The sequence below is a fragment of the Rhinolophus hipposideros genome (assembly GCF_964194185.1).
Source record: "Rhinolophus hipposideros genome assembly, chromosome: 5".
NCBI lineage: Eukaryota > Metazoa > Chordata > Mammalia > Chiroptera > Rhinolophidae > Rhinolophus > Rhinolophus hipposideros.
Window position 1 is genome coordinate 29,929,318 of NC_138051.1, and position 24,114 is coordinate 29,953,431.

The 24,114-nt window shown below is 40.4% G+C and overlaps 2 protein-coding genes across 2 annotated transcripts; both read left to right on the top strand.

Moving 5' to 3' along the window:
- Positions 1-15: 15 nt before the first annotated feature.
- On the top strand, positions 16-972 carry LOC308498387 (olfactory receptor 10G2; the record flags this gene model as incomplete). Its single annotated transcript, XM_081050253.1, has 1 exon — positions 16-972. The coding sequence occupies one exon, from the start codon at positions 16-18 to the stop codon at positions 970-972; it is 957 nt and encodes a 318-aa protein (XP_080906379.1).
- A 7,880-nt stretch (positions 973-8,852) lies between these two features.
- OR10G3 (olfactory receptor family 10 subfamily G member 3) lies at positions 8,853-9,794 on the top strand (the record flags this gene model as incomplete). The annotated part of the gene is made up of 1 exon (XM_081050261.1): positions 8,853-9,794. One exon carries the CDS (start codon positions 8,853-8,855, stop codon positions 9,792-9,794), a length of 942 nt encoding a protein of 313 aa, XP_080906387.1.
- Positions 9,795-24,114: the final 14,320 nt, after the last annotated feature.

Genomic DNA, 24,114 nt, shown 5'->3' on the forward strand with positions numbered 1-24,114 from the left:
AGACTACAGAGAGACATGGGAAAGACCAAAAACACATCCCTGGACACTGTGGTGACAGATTTCATTCTCCTGGGCTTACCTCACCCCCCAAATCTGAGGACCCTCCTCTTCCTGGTCTTCTTCATCATTTACATCCTGACTCAGCTGGGGAACCTGCTCATTCTATTCACTGTGTGGACTGACCCAAAGCTCCATGGTCGCCCCATGTACATTCTTCTGGGCGTGCTCTCATTCCTGGACATGTGGCTCTCCTCAGTCATCGTTCCTCGCATTATTCTAAACTTCACTCCAGCCAGTAAGGCAATCCCATTTGGTGGCTGTGTGGCTCAGTTGTATTTCTTTCACTTCCTGGGCAGCACTCAGTGTTTCCTCTACACCTTGATGGCCTATGACAGGTACCTGGCAATATGCCAGCCCCTGCGCTACCCGGTGCTCATGAATGGGAAAATATGCACCATTCTTGTGGCTGGAGTTTGGGTGGCCGGCTCCATCCATGGGTCTATCCAAGCCACCCTGACCTTCCGCCTGCCCTACTGTGGGCCCAACCAGGTGGATTACTTTTTCTGTGACATCCCTGCAGTATTGAGACTGGCGTGTACTGACACGACTGTCAATGAGCTGGTGACCTTTGTGGACATTGGGGTAGTGGCTGCCAGTTGCTTCATGTTAATTCTGCTCTCCTATGCCAACATAGTCCATGCCATCTTAAAGATACGCACAGCTGATGGGCGGCGCCGGGCATTCTCCACCTGTGGTTCCCACTTAACTGTGGTCACAGTCTACTATGTCCCCTGTATTTTCATCTATCTCAGACCAGGCTCCAAGAGTCCCCTGGATGGGGCAGTGGCTGTGTTTTACACTGTTGTCACTCCATTACTGAACCCCCTCATCTATACACTGAGGAACCAAGAAGTGAAGTCTGCTCTGAAGAGAATAACAGCAGGTCTAGGGGCTGCGAATGAAAATAAGTAACTATGGGCTCAGGGACTACCTACACCACCATCGCCACCACTCTTTTCAGCTATTACTGCATGTGGCAGACATTCAACAAATAGATGTTGGTTTAAGCTTAATTGAATGTAATTCTACTAGGAAGAAGCTCTAGTGCTATATTTAACCTTTGCAAATAGGCTAGAGCTGTTTTACACTTTTATGACCCATCTCTCAGGAGAAAGCACATTCTACATAAATGTCGAATATGAGGAATAAATGTTCTGTCTGGAAGCAGGGGGGATTATTCCAGGCCAATTTGGGAAAAATCAGCAAAATGCTGTCCCATCACCCTTCATCGATTTGCTTCACTCCTAATTTCCCAAACCTCTGGGCATTCAGGATTACTGTGCTCACGTCAAGCCAAATCTGTCCTCCCCAAGCACTTGATGTGAATCTCCGTGTGGATCCTCTGTGTTTCCTTCCAGCCCCTTTCTCTCCCCAGATTCTGTTCACTCTGTCTCAGGAATATTTCTTTGACTTCTAAATTATCCCCTTGTAATCCCCATCCTCATCCATAGCATTACCAGCGTTTCCTTTCTAAAACATAGAACTCAATATGTCATTTCTTTCCTTGTAATTTCACTGGCTCTCCATTGCATATAGATAAAGCCAGACCTCTTAGCTTGGAATTCAAAATCCCCCACAGTCAGATCCCAATGTACCCCATCTCCCCAGACATTTCCACCTCCCTCTTCCCTCCAGACCCCATTAATTTACCTGCCTTTTCTTTTTTAACATTTTCTTTACTTAAGACATTGTTGAATCTGAAATACTCTTTTTCCTTCTTCATTTTAGTAAATTGATGTTTTATGCTTCCTTCATGGCCCAGGAAAAATTCTTATTCCGACAAGAAATTTTCTCTGATTCTCCCAATCAGAACTTATCTCCTCCTCCCTGTATTCCTACAGCCCTTTGAATTTTGTAATAGCACTTATCATAGGTTGGCCTGTATTATAGTTTACATCAGAGTCCCTGGAGAACAGAAAGAATGTTTTATTGATATTTATGTTGTAGCCCTCTTTTCCCTAATATCTACTAGTAGGCACTGTAGTAGAGATGGCTAACTGCCCACCAAAATAAATTCTCTCCTTCCTCCCTCATCAGAGAGCTGTAGTTAGAACATGGCTGCCCCACAATGGACATTTCCCAGTCCATCTTAACAGGTAGGTGTAGTTATATGTCTAAGTAAAGCAAAAAATGAAGAGAAAAAGACAGAGGCCCTTTAAATCCCCTGGAAGTCACTACAGTTGGAGGCTGGAAGGGCTTGCAACAATAGGGGAGGTGCAACAGCAACAGCTGCCCATCTTTTTATCTGCATCTCTCTCATCAGAAGCAATAAAATTGCCACTTGTGACATGAATAAAATAATGATAGAAATCAGAGCTAATCGATATGTCTTTTGTATAACACCTAACCTTGGGGACCTTATTATTATTGCCAGAGGAGATGAGATGCTATGAAGCCTGTCAGATCTTGGGGTCATAAGCATGTTTAATCCGTAAAACCTAACTACTCTTAGAGGTGTGTGTATATCATTACTACTTTAATCAATAAACATAACTACTCTTGTGGAATGATTTTTGTAAAACACGGCTAGAAAGGTGTCAGGTGAATCCGTGAAACTAGATTAAATCATGAACAACTTAAGAAATTATGAACCTGTACCTGTGCAGTCCACTTCACAAACTACCTCCTCACACACAGTCTCGTTGCAATATACAAACCTGGACCCATAAAATTCAACAGTTTCCTTTCTGAAACCTAGTGCAACTGAAGTCATGCTTCCTGAAATAGTGGAAGCTGCAAAATACTCATACAAGGAAAGATAAGGCTGTGAAAAGGTAAGACAAACATTTTCTCCTGGTTCCATCTACCCAAACACACCATGGCCAGCTCTTCTCACAAACTTGTCACAAACAAGTTTTTTTCTTCCCCTGATTACCACTATTCACCTGTGGTCCAAATTTGGCCTTCTACCTGTTTTTTGTATAACATGCAAGCTAATAATGGTTTTTCGATTTTTTGAATAGTTGAAAAAAAAGTAGAATAAGTTTTTATGATGCATGAAATTCAAGTTTCAGTGTCTACAAATAAAGTTTGTACAGCCATGTCCATAATATGGCCATGTCCATTTGTAATGTATTACTTGTGGCTGCTTTCATGTACAATGACACACTTGAATAGTTACAATAGAAACTGTATGGTCCTCAAGGCCAACAATATTTATTTGACTTTACAGAAAGTTTACCAACCTTTGCTCTAGACACTTCAACACCAAGGTGACTGGAGCTATAGAGATTATTACTAAAGTTTGGGGGTAAGGGGAACAGATCACATTCAGGGTATTATCTCAAGATGTAGACCATTACCAGACTTTTGAAGGAAGTCTAGAAAAAGGGTTCAGATAGTTTCAAAGATCAGACTAGCAGAAAAGAAATCAGACCAATCTGAAAGTATTCAAAGAAACAGGACTAAAAAATACTAGTAAAAATCACTGCTTAGGGAGCATGGCTGAAAATATTGTAGATAGTTGGATTGGATGACTTCTCATGTCCCTCTAATCCTGAGATTCTGTTTCTCTTAGTCTATGTAGATCTATGTTAGCTAGCACCTTAGAAATTCAAAGAAATATGAGTTTCATAAAATGTGAAAGTGCCAATAAGAAAACATCTTTTGACCAACGACAACCACATTAGCTGTCCTTCCTTCCCCCCCCCACCAATTTGTTTTTGGAAGATAAAAGAAATCATAGATATGTAAGCCTCAATAAGCCCTGTTAAGCCCCACAGACGTTGCCTACCTAATGCTACAAAATTCTAAAAAGTTAGAAATAAGGGAGTTTCCCAGGAAACAAAACCATGAATATTGGTCTTGTCTTATCACAAGAGTGCTGTTATAATATTCCCCAAGGTAATGGTCTCACCCCCTGTAATTGACTCTGGGGAAAATAAAAGAAGTAACAGAACACAAGAGAGACAAACCTTAGCAGTTACCTTCAGTGGGAGCCACAACTGTTCCCTCAGTTTGTAAGGAAACTGGAAGAGGATGTCTATAAATAAGCAGGTAAATAATAGATCAAGTTTCAATAATTTGGGCCTTCATTTTGATCCAGCCAGAACTGACAAATTGGGTCTTCTGCCATGATCTCTTCACAATAACTACTGCTGATCCCATTAGATCCAAAATCATTGAAATCTTTCTAGAAACATGTTTTTATCTCTCCTCTCAGATTGCAAAAGGATTTTCTATGGACACTGACACCGCCAGGAGAAGGTGGTACTCTCCTCCTCAAGTAGCACCTATCATTGTCTGATCCCATTTTCCAGAGTTAAACATCACCTACAAGATTTGATCACCGATGTGGAGAGGTGCTGAAAAGAGAGGAAGATATTCCCAACTATAGATGACCACAGAGTGAGTTTCAGATACAGATAAATGATGGTCCAAACACTGTGCAAAATGTTTCTCCACTCTCAGTCACTTTATCTCTCAATCTTTCCTTGTTCAATTATGCAATATATTTCTTTCTGTTCTCACAGAATTTTTTTTTTATTATTGCTCTGCTAAGTTTAATTATGAAACTACCATTTAGCTATTTTATATCAGGATAACACTCTCTCCCCAAGCCTTTCACTGGCTACATCTTTCTCCAAAACTACTCTTCTTCAGAGATCCATTCACTGTCTAGACTCAACACCAACCAAAGCAGGTAAGAGCATCTGGAATTCTGTGGTTGTTCCCACTTTTCTCCTTGCTCTTTGGTCTTTGTCAGGTCCCTTCTCCCACCTGTTAAGACAAGTTCTCTGCCCACAGTTTGAAGGATGGGTGTGAGTAAAACTGTAATCTGATTTCTGTGTTAGTAAATGTTTTAAACACAATGAGTTCAAACTCATTGCTAATAAGGGTTTTATATTTTAATGAAAACTTGTAGTCTCATTTCTTGGACTTAGTAACTCAAATTTTTCTGATCTCATTGTATTTATGTATATGTTCTTTGCAATGTTACTCTTCTTTAGATTATTTTCAGTTTTACCTGTCTCATTGTAAAATTCAGAAAATAGCAATAGATTATATAAGTTTCTAAATATTTGAGATGCTTTGTATAAATTAAAAGAAAGTGCTTTGAGTTGATTTTCAAAAAATAATTTATTTTTTTTTATTTTCTTCACGGCCATTTGAGAGATAGATGACTAGAGTTAGGCATGTAATTAGGAACCAGAATTAAGCAAACCTCATCTGCTGAAGTGAGGTCAAGCCTGTGCCCTTTGCCTCATTAGAAAAGGTGCCTAATCCCCTGGGCAAATCATCAATCACTAACAATTTCTTTAATGATCAACATTGTTGATTTATAGTCATTTTGTGGTCCACTAATGATTCCCATGTTTTTCAAACATGACTGTACTACGTGACCTTTTATATTTGGTATCAGATCACAATTCAAAAACACATTGCACCAATATCTTCACAGTCAAATTCTCTGTAAAATGAAAAGATTGCTAAACCCCCAGCAATGGTCTATTTTTTTAAAAAATACTCAATGTGATAGAATTCCAGACAATGAAAGAAGATGGGCTACTTTATGGATTCATGGTAAAGAAAATTTTACTCTTGTTTGATTTTAGAACATGCATTTAATTCTACTACATTTAGATTTAGAAATAGGGGGCAACAACACCAGTTTAGAATTTTTGACAGAATGAACCACCAAACACTTAACATAGTTATTTTGATCATAGACAAAGCTATGGCCTCAAGGACACTAATGATTAATGATTTAATGAACTTTTAAAACTCCTAATGAGTTAGCAACCTGAAATAATATGATTTACTAAATTATTTTGGCTTATTTGTTGGAAGTAATGGTAAGTAAAATGTAGAGAAAGCACTAAACTGGAAACCATAAAGCCTAGTTGGAGTCCTTACTCTAGCACTACATGGCTATGGGACGCCTCTGTCATTTAACTCCTTTAAGGATCATGAGAACACTACAGAGATGTAAAATACCATCATTATTTTGTGAGTTCATATCACCCTAGTCCATTGAGATTTCATTAGTGCCATGTGTCTTTCTCTTTGTGCCATGTTCTCCTATCTAGTTAGCTAGCTAGCTAGTTATCTCTATCTCCAGTGTTTTGTTTTGGTGTTTTTTTTAAAAGATTTTATTGGGGAAGGGGAACAGGACTTTATTGGGGAACAGTGTGTACTTCCAGGCCTTTTTTTCCAAGTCAAGTTGTTGTCCTTTTAATTTTAGTTGTGGAGGGTGCCATTCAGCTTCAATGCTGTTCTTTCAGTCTTAGTTGTGGAGGGCACAGCTCAGCTCCAGGTCCAGTTGCCGTTTTCTAGTTGCCGTTTTTTTCTAGTTGCAGGGGGCATAGCCCACCATCCCTTGCGGGAGTCGAGGAATCGAACTGACAACCTTGTGGTTGAGAGGAAGCGCTCCAACCACCTGAGCCATCTGGGAGCTCAGCGGCAGCTCAACTCAAGGTGCCATGTTCAAGGAATTGAACTGGCAACCTTGTGGTTGAGAGCCCACTGGTCCATGCGGGAATCGAACCGGCAGCCTTTGGAGTTAGGAGCATGGAGCTCTAACCACCTGAGCCACCGGGCCGACCCCTCTATCTCCAGTTTTGTTATTTAAATGAATTAAGACATCTCAGAGCCACATCTGGGATATCAGTGACTCGAAGTAAGTAGAGGATGTTCAGCCAGTGAATACCAAGTTTCATGCTTGGAGGTCTATGATACTGGCATGACAAATCAGAGGTTAAAAAAAAAAGTTGTCCTGTGAATCTTTATAACTAAATGAGGAAGAAAATTTGTTAAAGAAACAAAGAGGAAAACTTAATTGTGACTGGAATGAAATCACACCTAATAGAACAGAATTACACACAGAGCTACATGCCTTCCCATGATGGCTCTAAAACCTAAGGGCAAGATTAGGAAATACACTGTCTCGGGTTGAACATAACAAGAGTCAGCATATACACATACCAAATCATTACGTTGTACACCTGAAACTAATATAATGTTAATGTAAATTATACCTCAATATAAAAATACAAATTTAAAAAATTTTAAGTTCAGGTTCTGTGAGATAATATGCTAATTTGATAGATTTCTTTTTCATAGGAAAAATATCCCCAAAGGCTATGGTTTCATTATACTGTAACCAGTTTTGGACTAACCTGGCAACCTTATGCCAACAGTTTTTTTTTTTTAATGCCTATAAATACTCTCTCCTTCAAATGCTCTTGGTAACTCTATGTTCTAAATAGTTTGCTCATTCCTGAGTTAATAAATCTTTGACATATATTTAAAACACACACAAGAATCAACACAATATGTGTGGATTGGAATTCCCTATCTATGGGAAATTTCCAGGGGGAATATATAGTTCCACAAGAATAATTCAGAAAACAGAGAATGTTCCCTAATGCAAATAAGAAGACAGTATGGAAAATAAATGAGGAAAAAAAGTATTAAGGAATCCCAAAAAGTTATGAAATGTGCTGAAAAGAAGAAAGCCATTAGAAATAATAAAGGCAATCTAAAACAGATATAGACTCAGGAAGGAAATAATAACAGTAAAACTTTGTCCATGTATCCCCACTACTGTCCAGAGAAAAAGGTATTATATCTGAAGGGAAGATTGAAGTATAAAGATGAAGGTACTGTGTAATTCACTAGGTGAAATTAGTTGAGAGCTGTTGAAGCTCCATCAAATTCCTTTTGCCCTGATTCAAAATTCAGAAATATACACCTGATTCCTAATTTGATTTTCAGGGACCTTTATATTACATAGTAAGTGGTTGCCCTGGGCACTTACTGTGGCACTCCCACACCATTTCAGTCATGGGAGTGAGCTCTCCCATTGTAGATTAACAAAATTGTTGTTTGGTTTACAAGTCATTCTCTCAAGTATTTGAATAGAGTGAATTGATTTCCCAATGCCTGATTACCCTGGGGAAACCTTACCAAATAAAATCAGATTTCTAAATCTGCAGAGTTTAACATCAGACCTTTTCTACCTCAGAAAACTACAGCATCCCATGTCTGCCAGACCAGAGCAGCCACCTGACTTCTCACTATGGCTGTCCCTCTTTGCTTCCTCTCCTCTCTTTCTTTACCATGTCCCAAGGCAAAATTATTATGTAAAAAGAAACCAAAATACATAGCAATAATTACCAACCACAACTTTACTTATATGCTTACTGCCTCATGGGCATTCTTTTCTACAAAGAACTTGGAGAGTAGACTTATACAGCATCAAGCACTATTACATGTAACTAATCATTTAATCAAAATTCTATTCCATTCTCTCTACTACAAAAAGGGGAAAAGATTTTTCTCATTTCCTTTCTGCATACTCCCCACTCTGTATAAGATTATGCCCCGGCAGAGATAAAAATGAGCTAGTGGCCTCTGGAAGTTTCTGAACTGGCAGAGCATTTAACAAAACAAATATCCTTTCCACCACTTTTCATTCCCAGTAAACCTTTAATCTTTGGCAAAAGTACTCTAGGTGCAAACATTTTCTGTCAAGGTCCAGAGAGTAATTGTTTTAGGCTTTGCAGGCCAAATGTAACGACTCCACTCTGCCATCATAGCACCAAAGCAGCCACAGACAATATATAAGTAAATGAGCATGACTATATTCCAATAAACTTTACTTACAAAACGGGCCAGCTCCTGCCATAGAACATATTTTCTCCCCACTTGTCATCTCTCCACATAAGAGAGAAATGTCCCTGCCCCTCTCCTAGTTTTTACAATCCCTTTCTCTGATTGCTCCTCACCTTCCTCTCACCACCATGCTAATTCCTGTTTTGTCTATTCTCTAGGTAGGATCTCTCTAGAGGATGGAAAGAGTCAACAGTACGTTGTTGACTGAGTTCATCCTGACAGGAATTCCCTACCCACTCAGGCTAAGGACATTTCTTTTTGTTTTCTTTTTGCTGATCTACATCCTGACTCAGCTGGGGAACCTGCTCATTCTAATCACTGTCTGGGTAGACACACGGCTCCATAACCGTCCCATGTACATTTTTCTTGGCATTCTCTCCATCATTGACATGGGCATCTCCACCGTCATTGTCCCTCGTCTCATGATGAACTTCACTTTAGGTGTCAAACCCATGTCATTTGGTGGCTGTGTGGCTCAGTTGTATTTCTATCATTTCCTGGGCAGCACCCAGTGCTTCCTCTACACCTTGATGGCCTATGACAGGTACCTGGCAATATGCCGGCCCCTGCGCTACCCAGTGCTCATGAATGGGAAGCTATGCACCATTCTTGTGGCTGCAGCTTGGGTGGCCGGCTCCATCCATGGGGCTCTCCATGCCATCCTAACCTTCCGTCTGCCCTACTGTGGGCCCAATCAGGTAGATTACTTCTTCTGTGACATCCCTGCAGTTTTGAGGCTGGCCTGTGCTGATACAACAGTCAACGAGCTGGTGACCTTTGTGGACATCGGACTGGTGGTTGCCAGTTGCTTCTCCCTGATCCTCCTCTCCTACATACAGATCATTCAGGCCATCCTGAGAATCCGTACAGCTGATGGGCGGCGTCGGGCCTTTTCCACCTGTGGAGCCCATGTAACCGTGGTAACCGTGTACTACGTGCCCTGTGCCTTCATCTACCTGAGGCCTGAAAACAACAGCCCCCTGGATGGGGCAGCTGCCCTATTCCCCACAGCCATCACTCCTTTTCTCAACCCTCTCATCTATACTCTGCGGAACCAAGAGGTGAAGCTGGCCCTGAAGAGAATGATAGGAGGTCCTGGGACTAACAGTGATGTTTGAAAGTGCCTGTCCCTCCCTGGGGAGACCTTCATGTTTACAATTATTCTAATGTTAGATTTCAGACAGTTTTTGTTTTCTTTTTGATTTTTCTTTTTAATGTAGCCATATAGTATCAATACATCAAGATCAAACACAGTTTTAGGTAAAACACTACTTTCTAGCAGTTCTTTAGTGTTCTTCCCAGGTAAACAACTAAGCTGCTACAAGACTGAAGAGTAAGACTAAAGCCACTCAGAAGATAGCAAAACCTAGCACATTTAGACATCCAGAGGATTGACATCTAGGCTGGAATGGTCAAGCCCTAATAGGATGGACTATAGGTCTTTTGATGGGAGAATGTTCTTCAGTTCTTTTGCAATTGGATATATACCTTAGGAGCTAGTGCTAGAAGAGAAACTATAGATGCCCTGCTGTGTGCATTTAAAAAGGCCTGGCTTGGGGAACTTCCTGCGGCCAGTATGGGATATAAAGAGGAACTTAAGTCCTTACTCTACCTTGCCTGCTGAAGAAATAAACCTTTTCTTAAACCGGTACTTTCACAAACCAAACCAAATTAAACAATCCAAAAAAGAATGCAATAAAATATTTTCAAATGTCCCAGTAATAATTCCCCCACACCCAAAAGTAAAGCTCAACATGAAATTTCCCATTAAAAGAAAATAGGGCAATTAATCAGGGCACCAGGATAATTTATCCAAATTAGTATTTCATGTCAATTTAGATTCATGAGGTTGACAAGCTTTCAGTGAGTTAGGCCAGGGCTTAATCAATGTGGGCAAATTTCACGCTAGATCTCTCGTTTTAACCCTTTCGCACCTCCAATCTTATCCTATTATGCTTCTGCCTCATGCTCCATTTTTTATATTGGATGGTTGCTTTATCCATGTGATGAAATCATGTTATCAATAGAGCAAACGCTCTTGGTCATAGCAAAGAGTTATTAGTTTGGTCACGTGAATGTTCCTCTCCAAACGACTCAGAAGTTCACCTTTTGATCTAGGAGAAAACTAGCCATACTCCCTTCATGAAGCGAACATACACGATTCCTCACTATTCTGTGCTGAAAACAAACAATGCGCTAGATACCAACTCCCTCGAACTACAAAATTACTTATGAAATATCTTAATCTTTCAAAATAGTTAACAAATAAAATGGTTGAATAGTTAATTACAAAAATAAACTTAAATCTGTAGCTTATGAATCAAAAAGTTTCCAAAGGCTGTTATACATCTTGTTCCCGTTTTCCCAGGTGCTTAGCACAATTGCTATCATAGCTGTTGTTTTAAAAATTAAGAAAATAATATTATCACTTGTCTTTATTCAGTTCCATGGATGGAATATTTTAGGCTGAATGATCAAGTCAAACAAAAAGAGCAGGATTTTGGTAAGCCACATGGGGGGGTCTTATTTAAGGGGTTCAAAAGGGGAAGGCAGTAGGAGGCAGGGGAAACTGTTGATCACAGGGCTGTTGGTGAAGTCATATAAGAAACTTATATTTGCTTGTGACTCCGAGGGCTATTATCTACAGCACGTGCTTACATGAAAGGGACAGTGTCAGTTGAAGGTCACCTGGCCATATAGAAACATGCAAATAAACAGTATGACATGGAAACCATGAAAACCTAACTGTCATCTTACTTTTTCTGAGGAGGAAGGTTTATTTTCTCCCTGGGAGGTGTATACTAGCTTATTTCTGTCTCTAAGGGAGATGCCAATGACACCTCCATGACTGCCACACCAGGGATGTGCTCCATTCTGCGATTTGGGGATGCCGTGTTGACCAATTTTCCATCTATTGTCCACATAAGACTATGGTTGTAAGTGTAGCTCTTCAATCATTGTCTTTGTAAGTGGGCAGGGATTTGTGTCTATTTTATTCACCACTGAATCTCTAGCACTAAGAAGAGTGTACGAGCATAGCAGATGTTCAGTAAGTATTTGTTGTGTTACTGAATGAATACAGTTAAATCTCTTTTCCTTTCACTTTATGAAAGGAGACCATGAGAACCCCCATTTTATCCACCTCTTCTTTACCTTGCACCTCTCAACTTCTGTAATCTGTACTTTTTAATTGTAAGAGTTGATCAAATTTATATTCTATTCTATAACCATCAGTAGGCCTTTATTATTCTGTTTATGGTGATTCCAAATACGGAAAACCATTAAAAAGCATTTACCTAAAGGGTATCACATTATGACTGTAAATGTTATTTCTATAGTCAGTTAAGATGTGCAGTATATTAAGTGAAATGTCAGGTCTAAATTGTCCCAGTCTGAGTGAGTGTGGGTGGGGTGTGAGCGTGCCTGCAATGGAAGGGGTGTCCTGCTCAGGTTCGTTCCTACTTTGTGCCCTGAGCTGCCAGCATAGGCTCCAGCCCTCAAGATACAGTATTGGAGTCAACAATTTGGAAAGTCATCATCTTACTTGTTTTTATTAACCTTTCTTAAACGTCTGTATCACTCACAATTATTTCAGTGTTTAATATGAAGTATTTGGGGCCATTATGTAGAAGTTTGGTGATTTTTTTTTACTAGAAATATGATGTGGGTACTTAACTCTTGTTTATATCAATTAGCCTATGGTAAAATTGGTTTCATTATACATCTTTTTGCTTAAAGTCATAATTTCCAAGAACCTATTGAGGATGTTAAGTGAGAACTTGCTACAATATATACACTAAAAACATACATACATAAAATATAATGTGTGTGTGTATGAATGAATGCCCATGCCCACACTCTCACCAACAATAAATCACATCAACTGATTTTTGCCAAGCTATTGAGAAGTTTATTTTTGTTTTAATTTATCTGACTAATAGAGAGATTGAGTATCTTTTATTAGATTTACCTATAATTCAGAATTCCTCTTCTATCATTTGTCTGTTTATATCACTTGCTTATTTTTTTATTGAGTTGTTTACTTTTCCCTATCAATTCAGGAGAGCTTTGCATATTAGAAAAGTCATCTGTTGATATGAGTACAACTATTTTCTTCCAACTGTATCACTTGTTTGTGTTTATTCTGTTTTTTTTATTCCACACTTTTTATTTTTGTGCCATAATATTTTCCTTTATGGACTCTGGGCTTCTGTCTTGCTTAAGAAGCTCGCTCCCCACCCCAAGATTTTCTAGTGTCCTTAATTTTTTTGTAACATTTTTATAATTTTGTTTTATTCATTTATATCTTTATTTCATCTGAAATTTATTTTTGCATATAGTATGCAATAAAAACATAGATTTATCTTTTTCTCTTATAGAAAAACAATTGCCAATTAAAGAACAAAAGAAAGTGAGCCAAACCAATGGCAAAGCTTTTGTCCTTCTCGACCTGAAACTTAAAGATAAACTCATGGATCCTATACTTTTCCTACCGATTTCCTCAGGGAAACCCTAGTAACCAAAAGACCATACAAGGTAGAGATGACAGAATAAAAATTAAAAACATTACAGTGACGTAGAACGGGGTTGCTTCTAAAAGCTGAAAGCTCTTTGGAGGAGATAAAATACCAGGCAGACAGGGTGGCAGACATCTTCCTCTCTTACCTTGTCTGTCCCTTCCACAGTACAATTGCCACAATGTAGGAAGTGTTTCTGCACGCTGAGGATGCTGAGTAGATGTGATGGATTCCTCTCCTGATCGCTTTGGACCAAAGTTTAAGTATCTCAAAATGACAGGTGAAACGGAATAATTTAGGAAATCTGTCCTTGGTAAGCTTCATGCTAATTATAGCCTCTGGGTTAATTTTCCTGTACTCTCAGTACTCAGTTTGGTCTTTTCAACATTTCTCTGCATCTTCTGCTAAGCTAAGAAGACAGTGTTCAAGGGGGCATGGCCAGCATGGCCGGCAGCTGGACACATGTCAGAGAAGGAATCATGCTGGACACATGTCAGACACATGTCAGAGAAGGAATCATGCCGCTTGGAGTGGGTCTACCCCAGGCTAATGTCACTCCTATCTCCTGATAGTTACACTTCTGCCCACTCTTGGTGCTTGACAGTTCTGGGACTTGTACCTGTAAAGGAGGATTTCCCCTACAAACCCCTTACTGTCACAAGCCCCCCTCAAATGAGAGGGTGCTAGAAACCCAAACACTCAGAGCCACTTGCGGTCAGCACCCTTGAGAGTTTTATTAAAGCAGCATGTGGGCAAATGGGCTCAGCAGACCCCTGGAGCATAAATGCCCACACCAGGCTCACAAACCTCTCTCTGACCTTCTCTTCCACCCTAGGAAGTGAGAGCTTAAGGAGAAAAGGGGCCAAACCCTAGAAAAATATTTAGCATTGGTGTTCTCTCTCTCTCTCTCTCTCTCTCTCTCTCTCTCTCTCTCTCTCTCTCTCTCTCTCTCTAGGAAAGATAAGGCAATTAGACAGGGCAAGTACTAAAGGTGTCAAAGGAGGCTGGTGACAAGCCTCTCTCCCCTCTGCCTCCACTATCCCTCAGAGCAGGTTTAGGGACTAGGATGTAGGGAACAGTGAGTCAGTCCAGGCTCTGGGAGAAAATCTAGACTAGCTAGGACAAAACAGGGCCTCCCGGTGGGAATGGGGTGGGGGAGTGGGGGGCAGAACCAAAGTCATCCTTGATGAGATGCTTAGAGATGATTCCTCCAAGAGAATTGAATGTTTCCCCACACAGACCACCCTCACATCCCCCCAGGGGTTAATGCCTTGGTAGTAAGTGTGGTGACAAGGCCTCTGGGTAGAGATTACATTGAGTGACTTTGAAGATGATGAGGTGGCAGTCACTCACAGTTGGACCCTTGCAGAGGGTTACCTTTGTTAGGAAACAGGCTGTGAAAAAGTTCTTGGTCTTCTTACAGCTATTCTCAGTGGCCAGCCCTCGAACCATCATGATCACGTCACAGTAATATTCGTACTTATCAGAGACCTTTGCTATGGGTCTGTCAACATGACGACAAGGAAGTTGTGGGTCTCGGAGAAGCCAGACTCGTCCTTTAGGAGGAGCAAGAAGAGCATCCATGTCAGAAGCATGTCTTCTGTTAGAAAAAGGAGAAAAGTGACAAAAAGGAGAAATTTGTCTATTACCTCAGAACACCAGACCTTCGTGTGCTCAAAGACCCCAACACAGGATTACAAATGCTTTCTACTTGTCTCCTCTTACACTCGCTCTCCTGCACTCAGCACAGAAAATCACCGTAGTTCATCCTCCTTTCATCATCCATCTTTCTTTTCATCGTTCCAGGTTCTTCTTTCATTTTCTCCCATCCCACTGCCAGGGCCCAGCACATTCTTAATCATCCTTCTTAAGACTGCTCTTATGAAAGAAATTGGAGTAGAGGGATCTGTCACTCAATGAATTGGGCACCTGCCACCCCCTTGTGGTCTTACATAAGAGGGCAAAACTGAATCCCAAGTGATGTTTGGTCCTCACTCAGACAGTAACATTAATTTATACAGTGATTTACGGTGATTCTTTGAAAATTGTAATGTGTATGTGACTATCTGGGGATCTTATTAAACTGCAGATTCTGATTCAGTAGAGTTGGAATGGGACTTGTGAGTTTCATTTTTAACAAGCTGCCAGGTGATTGATGCTGTTGGACCACGGCCACACTTTAAATAACAAGGCTTTATAGTTTACAAAGGCCTGTCACATATAAAGGCCATCACCCCATCCATGAGGTAAGGCAGGTAGTATGGTAAACAATTTTTAGTAACTGAATTTCAGAAAGGTTAGACGAAAGGCCCAAAACCATACAACATCTTGGAGTTGAACACAAATCTTAGAACCTCTGGAACCAAGGGAAAGTCTCCGCTCTGCTCCAATTTAGATTAATCCACCAGTCCACTGTATTACCTACGAAAATAAAGCCCTTCCATTGGAAACCTGCTTCATGTCTGCACAGGACAAAAGCTTCACCAATTTCCCTTTTCATGTTCATTTTGCTTACTTGTAAGAATCTCATTTAGCCCTTTACACAGTCCTATTTTTCTTTCTTCTCTCTAGGGCCAAGGAAGAGTCACCATGTCTACTTCCACCCATCCAGTGAAAGACCTCACATACCCAGTCTCAAATAACCTGTATGTGCTCCTTTACTTGGCCCCAGGCTCAAGCTTCTGGAGAATTAGGTCCTCGGGATTCTGTGGCTGGAGCAGTTCCTGAGCCTCTTTCCTCTTAGGCTGTGTTGCTATAGCACCCAGCTGTAAGAAGCTAGGACCTGCATGGGGTGGGGCTGTGTAACTTGGGTACTGACCCATCATTTTTGATGCCGCCGGATGCTGAGACTCTGACACCCAAAGCACACCTCATTCTATTCTCCATTTAATGAATCTAAACATCAAGAGCAGAATTTTCCTGGTGATAAAACACCTCACAGTGCATGAAGTATGTAGAGAAGCAATGGGAAGAAACCTGGACTCTTGGTCCCCCAAGGCAGTTTTGTCTCCACTTTCTGGAGCTTTCTGCCAAAAGTTATATAGAGAAGGCGTTACGATAGACTCAAAGGATCCACTTGCCTGCATGCAGCCAAGCCAAAAAAAAAAAAAGACACGAGCAGGAGTTTGCAGCAAAGAAAGTAAAGGCTTATTTAAGGAGTTGGTACTAAGCCCAGAGACACAGGTGAGCTAATGATCTCAGAAACCTGGCTCTCTGGTGGCCTCTAGCAGCTAGGTGATGTAAGGGGCAAATCATTAGTCATGGTTACTATGGGAGTTGGTGTCATGGGCTCTACTGATTGGTCGGGGCTAAGGCAGGGAGCTATTGATCATAGCTCCAGGTCTGGTGTCAGTCGTGGCATGTTCTGTCTGGTTCCCAGGGGACGTGGTTCATGGAGCCATTCTGCTTTCATGAGTCTGGAGCTGAGACATAAAGGAGGCCAAGGTGTTGGCTTTGTTTGACCAAAACCTTATTCTAGTTTGAGGTTTGGTTATTGTCTCTTGGTCATGGTTGATAGATCTGAAGCTTTATTCTGAAGTAAGTGTGACATTGACCAGAACCTAATATCCTAAGGGCTTAATGATTAAAAGGAGCAGACATACAGTATACGTACAGGTAGGAGAATCTACCTGTGAATGCAAGTGAATTATATTTCTATCAGGCTAAACAAAGCTAGTTTGGATTAAAGTAGAATGCATCCTAAAGAAATGAAGTTCACGTGCAGTTACACAGGGGTCCCTGTTCCCTCTACAGAGAAGCTGGGCAGCTTGGAAGGACAAGATACAACTACAACAGCAGAAATGCCCCAACCAATTTTGACCCAGCACAAGCAACAAGCCAGCCTCCCCCAAACCCTAAGCCCCCTAAGTAGCCTCAAGATTCTCTGACTCATGGGTCTAGCAATCAAAGGTTCTGGGGCAACAGCATTTATAGTTTTCCAGAGAGGAAAGGGCAGCAAGAAGGAAGTGAAAAGAGGCTCAGAGACCCTTGAAGAGGAAGGGTAGGGCTTGGGGTCTGGGGGAAAAAACAGGAAGCTGGTGATGTTGTCAAGTGCTCTATCTTTAATACCCTCCTGGCTATTGTGAGCTAAGACCCTGATACCTGAAAACCTCTCTTCCCTCTACTCCCAGCTAGGGCTTTATTTTCCAAATGTTTGCCCTAGAACCACACTCCAGAACAGCTCTCCTAATGCCTTGGTAGCTTTATCTTTGCCTGACCTCAACAGCCTTTGTCATCTTCCTGGGGCCGGCCATTGTCTTTGTTTCTCTGATCATTTTTTCTTTTGGCCTAACCTCTCAGCCCTTCAGGGCCTCCTTCTTCCAAGGTCCAGAAATTTTCATGTGATTCAGGCCTCATCTGACCTGTCATAGGCCAAAGGGCAGGAGCCATTATTCCTAGACCATGGTATAGAACACTGACGTAAAGAACTATTTGGAGAATCAAGGTTTGAAATATACATATTGTGTCATATGAGTAAGTAATTTGCCTATTCTAGGTATCTCATATAAGTGGAATCATACAATATTTGTCCTAACTACTTTTCACTTAGCATTTTTTTAAAACAAATTTTATTGGGGAATAGGGTGCTTCTCCAAATCCAGTTGCTGTTTTCGATCTTTAGTTGCAGGAGGCACAGCCCACCATCCCACGTGGGAATTGAACTAGCAACCTTATTGTTGAGAGCTCGCGCTCTAACCAACTGAGCCATCCGGCCGCCCATCCAGAAGCTCAGCAGCAACTCGTTGTCTTCAATCTAGTTGTGGAGGGCGCAGCTCACTGGCCCATGTGAGAATCGAACCAACAACCCTGTTGTTCAGAGCTCACGCTTTAACCAACTGAGCCATCCAGCTGCTCCAGAATTTCATTCTTTATTAAGATTTGTGATTTCATTCTTTTTTAAGATTAGTGGACAAAAAAAGGGGTACTCTGGAAAGTAACCTGACAGTATGATCTGATTCTAAATTTCTGACTGGGCAGATCATGGTGGGTAGTCATGCTCCAGGCATATACTTTTTAGTAAAAGGTTTATCTTTACTTTAAGCAAGCTTATCCATTGTTTCTGTGCATCTAGGTTAACACACCTTTCAAATAACCACCCTCAAGAAAGCATATAATGTTGTTAACTATCTTGTAATCCAATATCTGCCTTGCTTTCTCCCATCCTCATGTAATCTTCCTGATATTCCGTCCTTAATTTCAAACACATAAAAGAAGTTGTGAAATTGTTATTCTCCAGAGCCTCTAAGATCTTGCTCCCTGGCATATAGTGTCAATTTAACTCAAATAAACTTTTATAAAAATTCTCTACAGGCTTGACGTTTCTTATGTTGACAGGTTGAATAATAGTCCATTGTATGACTATACCACATTTTGTTTATCCATTCATTAGTTAATGATGATTTGCATTGCTTCCACTCTTTGGCTATTATGAATAAATTGCTATGAACATTCATGTACAAGGATTTTTGTGAAAATATGGTAATCTGAAACTTGAAGGATAAGAAAGAATTAGGCAAGGCTAGCATTGTTAATGAGGGTGAGGATCCAGGGACATAAAAAAGCTATAAAAAGTAAAGTGGGGCCAGATCATTCAAATCTTTGTAAGGACTATGGATTTCATTCTAACTATCATATCAAAGCCACTGAGAGAATCAAAGCTCCACATTGAGGTGATTTGACTCATGGGGTTTTCTGTTTGTTTGTTTGTTTGTTTGTTTGTTTTAATTTTTCAATTACATTTGACATACAATGTTATATTAGTTTCAGGTGTACAGAATAGTGATTAGACATTTATATAACTTACAAAGTGATTGCCCCAATAAGTTCAGTTCCCAACTAACATCATAGTGATTGCAATATTATTGACTATATTTGACTTCTGTTTTAATAGTGTCACACTTATTGTTATGTACTGAATAGATTGTAAAAGGCAAAACACAGTAAGGAGGCTAGTTACAAGACTGATGCAGCAGTCCAGGTGAGGGGTGATAATAGCCTGCATTAAGGTAATGGCTGTGAATATTGAAATTTGTGAATTCATTCAAGAAGTATTTGTCTCAGACACAGACAATAGTTTAGTGGTTACCAGAGGATAGGTGGAGGGGGGTGATAGATGAGGGTAAACGGGGTCAAATACATGGTGATGGAAAGAGAGCTGACTCTGGGTGTTGAACACACAATGTGATATATAGATGACATATTGCACGGAATTGTACACTTGAAACCTATGTAATTATACTAACCATTGTCACCCCAATAAATTTTAACTAAAAAAATTTTTTTAAGTATTTGTCTCCTCCATAAAGTTTAAGTTTTGAGGAAAAAAAGCAACAATAAATTTAACAATGTCATTGGCTTTTCAACTTCGAGATGAGTTTCACTAAATGATGCCCTCTTTCTAGAATTTTCAGGTTTAGAGTTGTGTTTACAACCTATAGTTTTGTAGGATTACCATCTTTTTATCCCTTTATAAATTCAAAATACAACTTTTATGCAGACTCCTTATGATTCAATTAGCTCACATGTGATCTCCACCAGGAAGGGTATTTTCATTTAACTTGTTGTGATTTAATACATTTCATTTCCCTTTCATATAATATTGTTAGAATATTATAATATTGGATACATACAATAGTCATAGTAGAAATTAATTTCTTTTAAATCAAAGCCACCATATCCTTTCTTTCTTTCTTTTTTTCTTTCTTTCTTTCTATTAAGCATATATTAAACCTTTTGTAGTTGTCTCATTTCTTAGATATCTGTTCTGAGTCCCCCTTCCCATCTTTTTTCTGTTTGCTTTTTAGTTTTGGAGGTTTCTATTGAGATATCCTTAAGCTCAGAGATTCTTTCCACAGCTGCTTCCAGTCTACTGATAAGCCCATCAAAGGCAGTCTTCATTTCTGCTCTGGTGTTTTTTATCTCTCACATTTCTTTTTGGTTCTTTCTTAGGATTTCCATCTCTCTGCTTAAATATGTTCTTGCATGCTGTCTGCTTTATCCATTAGTGCCATTAGCATGATAATCACAATTGATTTAAATTCCTGGTCTGATAATTCCAACATCCCTGCTATATCTGAGTCTGATTTTGATGCTTGCTTTGTCTCTTCAAACCACGTTTTTTGTTTTATGGGGGAGTTTGGGGGGATTTGTTTTGTTTTGCCTTTTAGTATGCCTTGTAATTTTTTTCTTGATAACTGGGCATGATGTACTTGGTAAAAAGAACTGCCATAAATATGCCTTTAACAATATGGTAGTGAGGTATGGGGGGAGAGGAAGCATTCTCTAGTCTTATAACTAGGTGTCATTACTTTACACAGTCTGTACTTGTGCACTGTGAATTTTTATGTGTTTCTCAACTCCCCCTTCCCACCTTAGGTGGGACAGGATGGCTAGAGGGGGCTGGAGTTGAGTATTTCCCTTCTCCCTGGTCAGTTGGGCTCTGATAATACCCCAGCAGGTTAGGCTCTGGTTAAATAGTTCCCCTGAGGGCAGGACTTGTAAAGAAGAGAATGCTCTGGCTTATTTCAAAAAGGTCCCATTTTCCTTCCTCCTATTGGAAACATGAGGGGATTTTTCTCCTATATACACTGTAAGACCGAGCCAGAAGTAGAACTCCTAAAGGCAAACTCAGAAAAGCCTGGGAGCCCCCGTATGACTGGATTCCCTTGGAGTTTTTATCTCTCAGACTTGTCCACACTGAGCCTCCAGGAAATCATCAATTACAGTTCAGGTTTCCCTACCCCCGAGGGTGATGCTTGATTTGTCAATATAGGTTCATCAATTCTAACAAATGTACCTCTCTAGTGGGGACATTGATAATGGGGGAGAATATGTATGTGTAGGGGCAAAGTGCACATTAGAAATCTCTGTACCTTATGCTCAATTTTGCTGTAAATCTAAAACTGCTCTTAAAAAATAAAACACATTTTTAAGAAGACTGTGGAAAAGATCCAGAGAAGGCCAAACGATATAAATAAAAGTTGGGGAAACACAACTTCAGAAAGAAGGTAAAAAGGAGCAATTAGTCAATATGTTGAGTGTGTTTTTATTTCAACCTACTTACACACAAAACTAGGGGGACATGAGCCACCTGCAATTTGAGAGAATTCATAGAAGAAAGCACTCCACTCTGAAGAGAATGCATCGTGTCTTATGCCTTCTTCCAGTGATGCGCCCCAGCGTCTCCTGCATGTGCCCCTGGCTAGAAGTAGTTATGAGCAGGGGATGAGGTTGTGCTCTCTCAGAGGAGCCCTTGAGCCTTGTGGCCAGGCCCTATTATTGAGAGGATGTTGACTCAGAGAAAGGAAATACCTATTAGGAAGGACTCCTCGTCTTTAATCGGGCCCAAATTTAAAAACAGAGCCTAGCAGTCATTGTTAAACAGGGGCCTCTCATGCACATCACACTTCAGAGAGAAGCTGCCTGCCTGCACTGTGTTCCTGCCATCTGAACCAACACTTATAAAGTAATTCCTGCAATCACATTTCAACCAATAGGACTGAAATTTTCCCCATCCATTTGGAGCTGTGTAGCTATATCCTCCTTTGCATCTTCACTAACTAATCAGAGTGGCTCCATTCTGACCAATCAGGATGATGCTATTTGGATCAAACTGTGAGGATTTAGCGTCCTCATTTGCATAGAAATGGACCAATCAGAGATCAGGGGTGTATGTATATGTAAGTCAGCTCTCCATATAATGCAGGTCCCCTCTGACTCAACGATCACACATTGTATTTCCACCAAAGACTATGTTTCCCCAGCTAGAGTTGTAACATTAAAACTATCTTGTTGGACTGGAGCAGAGCTGGCTTGCTGAACTGGGGTAGAGCCAGAGAGGGACAGAGCTGCAACACGAGGGCCAGGGCCACCTCACAACTGTGCTGTTCCACAGCTGTGCTATTTCATGATTGAGCTGTTTTCATTGACTAAAGTTCCCCTTCACCACACCCCAAACTGGAGACTCCTGTTGTATTGAATTGGTGGCAACAGCTGTCTGTCGACAAGGGCTATCACATCCCGCAAGAATATGTACGGAAAACATTGAGGTCCTGCATGATATCTGTGGGGGTACAAGGACAGCAGTATGTGCCTGCCACAGTCTGGGCTTTTGCTTTCATGATGGGGGAAGAAGAAGGGTGACACTTCAACTCTGGGATACATCTAAAAGACAATGGAATAAATCTTCTGGTTTCCCTTTGTAAGCTAGTGAAGCCTGCCTTCTAGATGGGAAAGAAAAGGAAGAGAAGAACACCATCCAGATGCTGGATTACACTGAATTTGTGGTGACAAGACATTCGGGTAGGAAATATCTGCTATGAAGTTTGAAGATATGAGAGGACCTCATGTACCCATGCATATTTGGATTGAATGCAAAAAAAAAAAAGTCACCAACTAAAAGATGATATTTAAGTATTTTAAAAATATATGTGAGGAGGGAGACCGGTTAGCTCAGTTGGTTAGATCGCGGTGCTAATTACACCAAGATTGCCGGTTCAATCCCCGCATGGGCCACTGTGAACTGTGCCCTCCTTAAAAATAATAATAAAAAAATAAAGTATTAAATATATATATATATTTAATCACATATATATATGTAACCATAGATCATTATGTGAGGCACTAAATGCCTCACAACTAAACACTTTTCCTAAGAGTGGCTCCTGCATGTTACGTCTTGGCATTCTCTTCCTTTTGCGGCTGCTTAAGAACCTGCATTGCAGGCTCTCTCACTAATCTCTTTTTGGAGGTAATTCGGTATTTCCACCACCAGGTGGAGATGTCCCACTGCTCTACCCTTACTATCAAAGAGAAGAGAGGTTCTTAAGAAATTTGAGAGTGAGGAGGAGGGGTCAGGTTCTTTCGTTCCACTGGTTATACAAATAAGCACTTGCCTTCAAGCCGGAGAGCGAAAAGAATTTGGAGAGCAAGCATAAAAGGTCAGGCAGTGGCTGCCTCTTCCTCTCTTTTTGTTTTCTTAGTCCTTTGGTTTCCATGGGGATCTGTGTTTGAGTAGCAACTCTGAATCCATTTACTGCCCCTCAAGGCTTGGGGCTGAGCCCAGAGACTGGCTTTGAAGAACAGCAGGAATTGGAATGGGTGGAAAGAATATTTATTTGGTAAATTTAGATAGCACAAGATGAGGACAGGTGTATGAGGAGTGATGGAGTAAGCTTTGGAATGGGTTGCACAGAGCAATGTGAAAGGCAGACAATGTTTTAGTTCAAATGAAATTGGGGACATTAAAATCTTTTCAAAACTTCTTCAATCAAGGGTACTTTATCTTCTCACCATAGATCATCTTAGGACACTCTCTGGACCCTGTAGGTTTCCAGGTCCTTTCCCACCCCCATCCAAACACGTCAGTAGACATATGTCAGAATCTGCCTATGGTTCTCCTGAGGTGCCCTTCTGTTCCAAAAGCCTTCTCTAGCTATTGATGAGAACTCAAAGAAAGACCATCCACTGTATCCCCCAGGCATGGAATAGGGCCTGGCACATAGTAACCTCTCAGCAAAATATTTGTTAAATAAATGAATGAATGAATGAACCCTAGATTAGGATGGCATTTACTAATCATACTTAGTTCTAGCTACAGATAAGACAAACTAGGGACAGAAAAAAAGATTTTTTCTGTCATCAAAATCATAAGGATGTAAATGTCTTCATTCACAGATCGATTAACATAGAATTTAATTAGGGTGTTTTGTTGTTCTTAAATCAGAGGTTTTTCATATTTGCATTACTAATAGCCCCTGTTTAGAATAACATTTGCATTTCTGTCAGTTTGGGCTATTCATTCAGTATCCATTCACAGATAGCAGTCAATCTACATATGAACAGCATTCTATCTAGAGATTGAATTAAAGCTCTTAGACACTTACCCGTAACCGCCCCACCCTTCCTCCTTACTTTCTCTGCC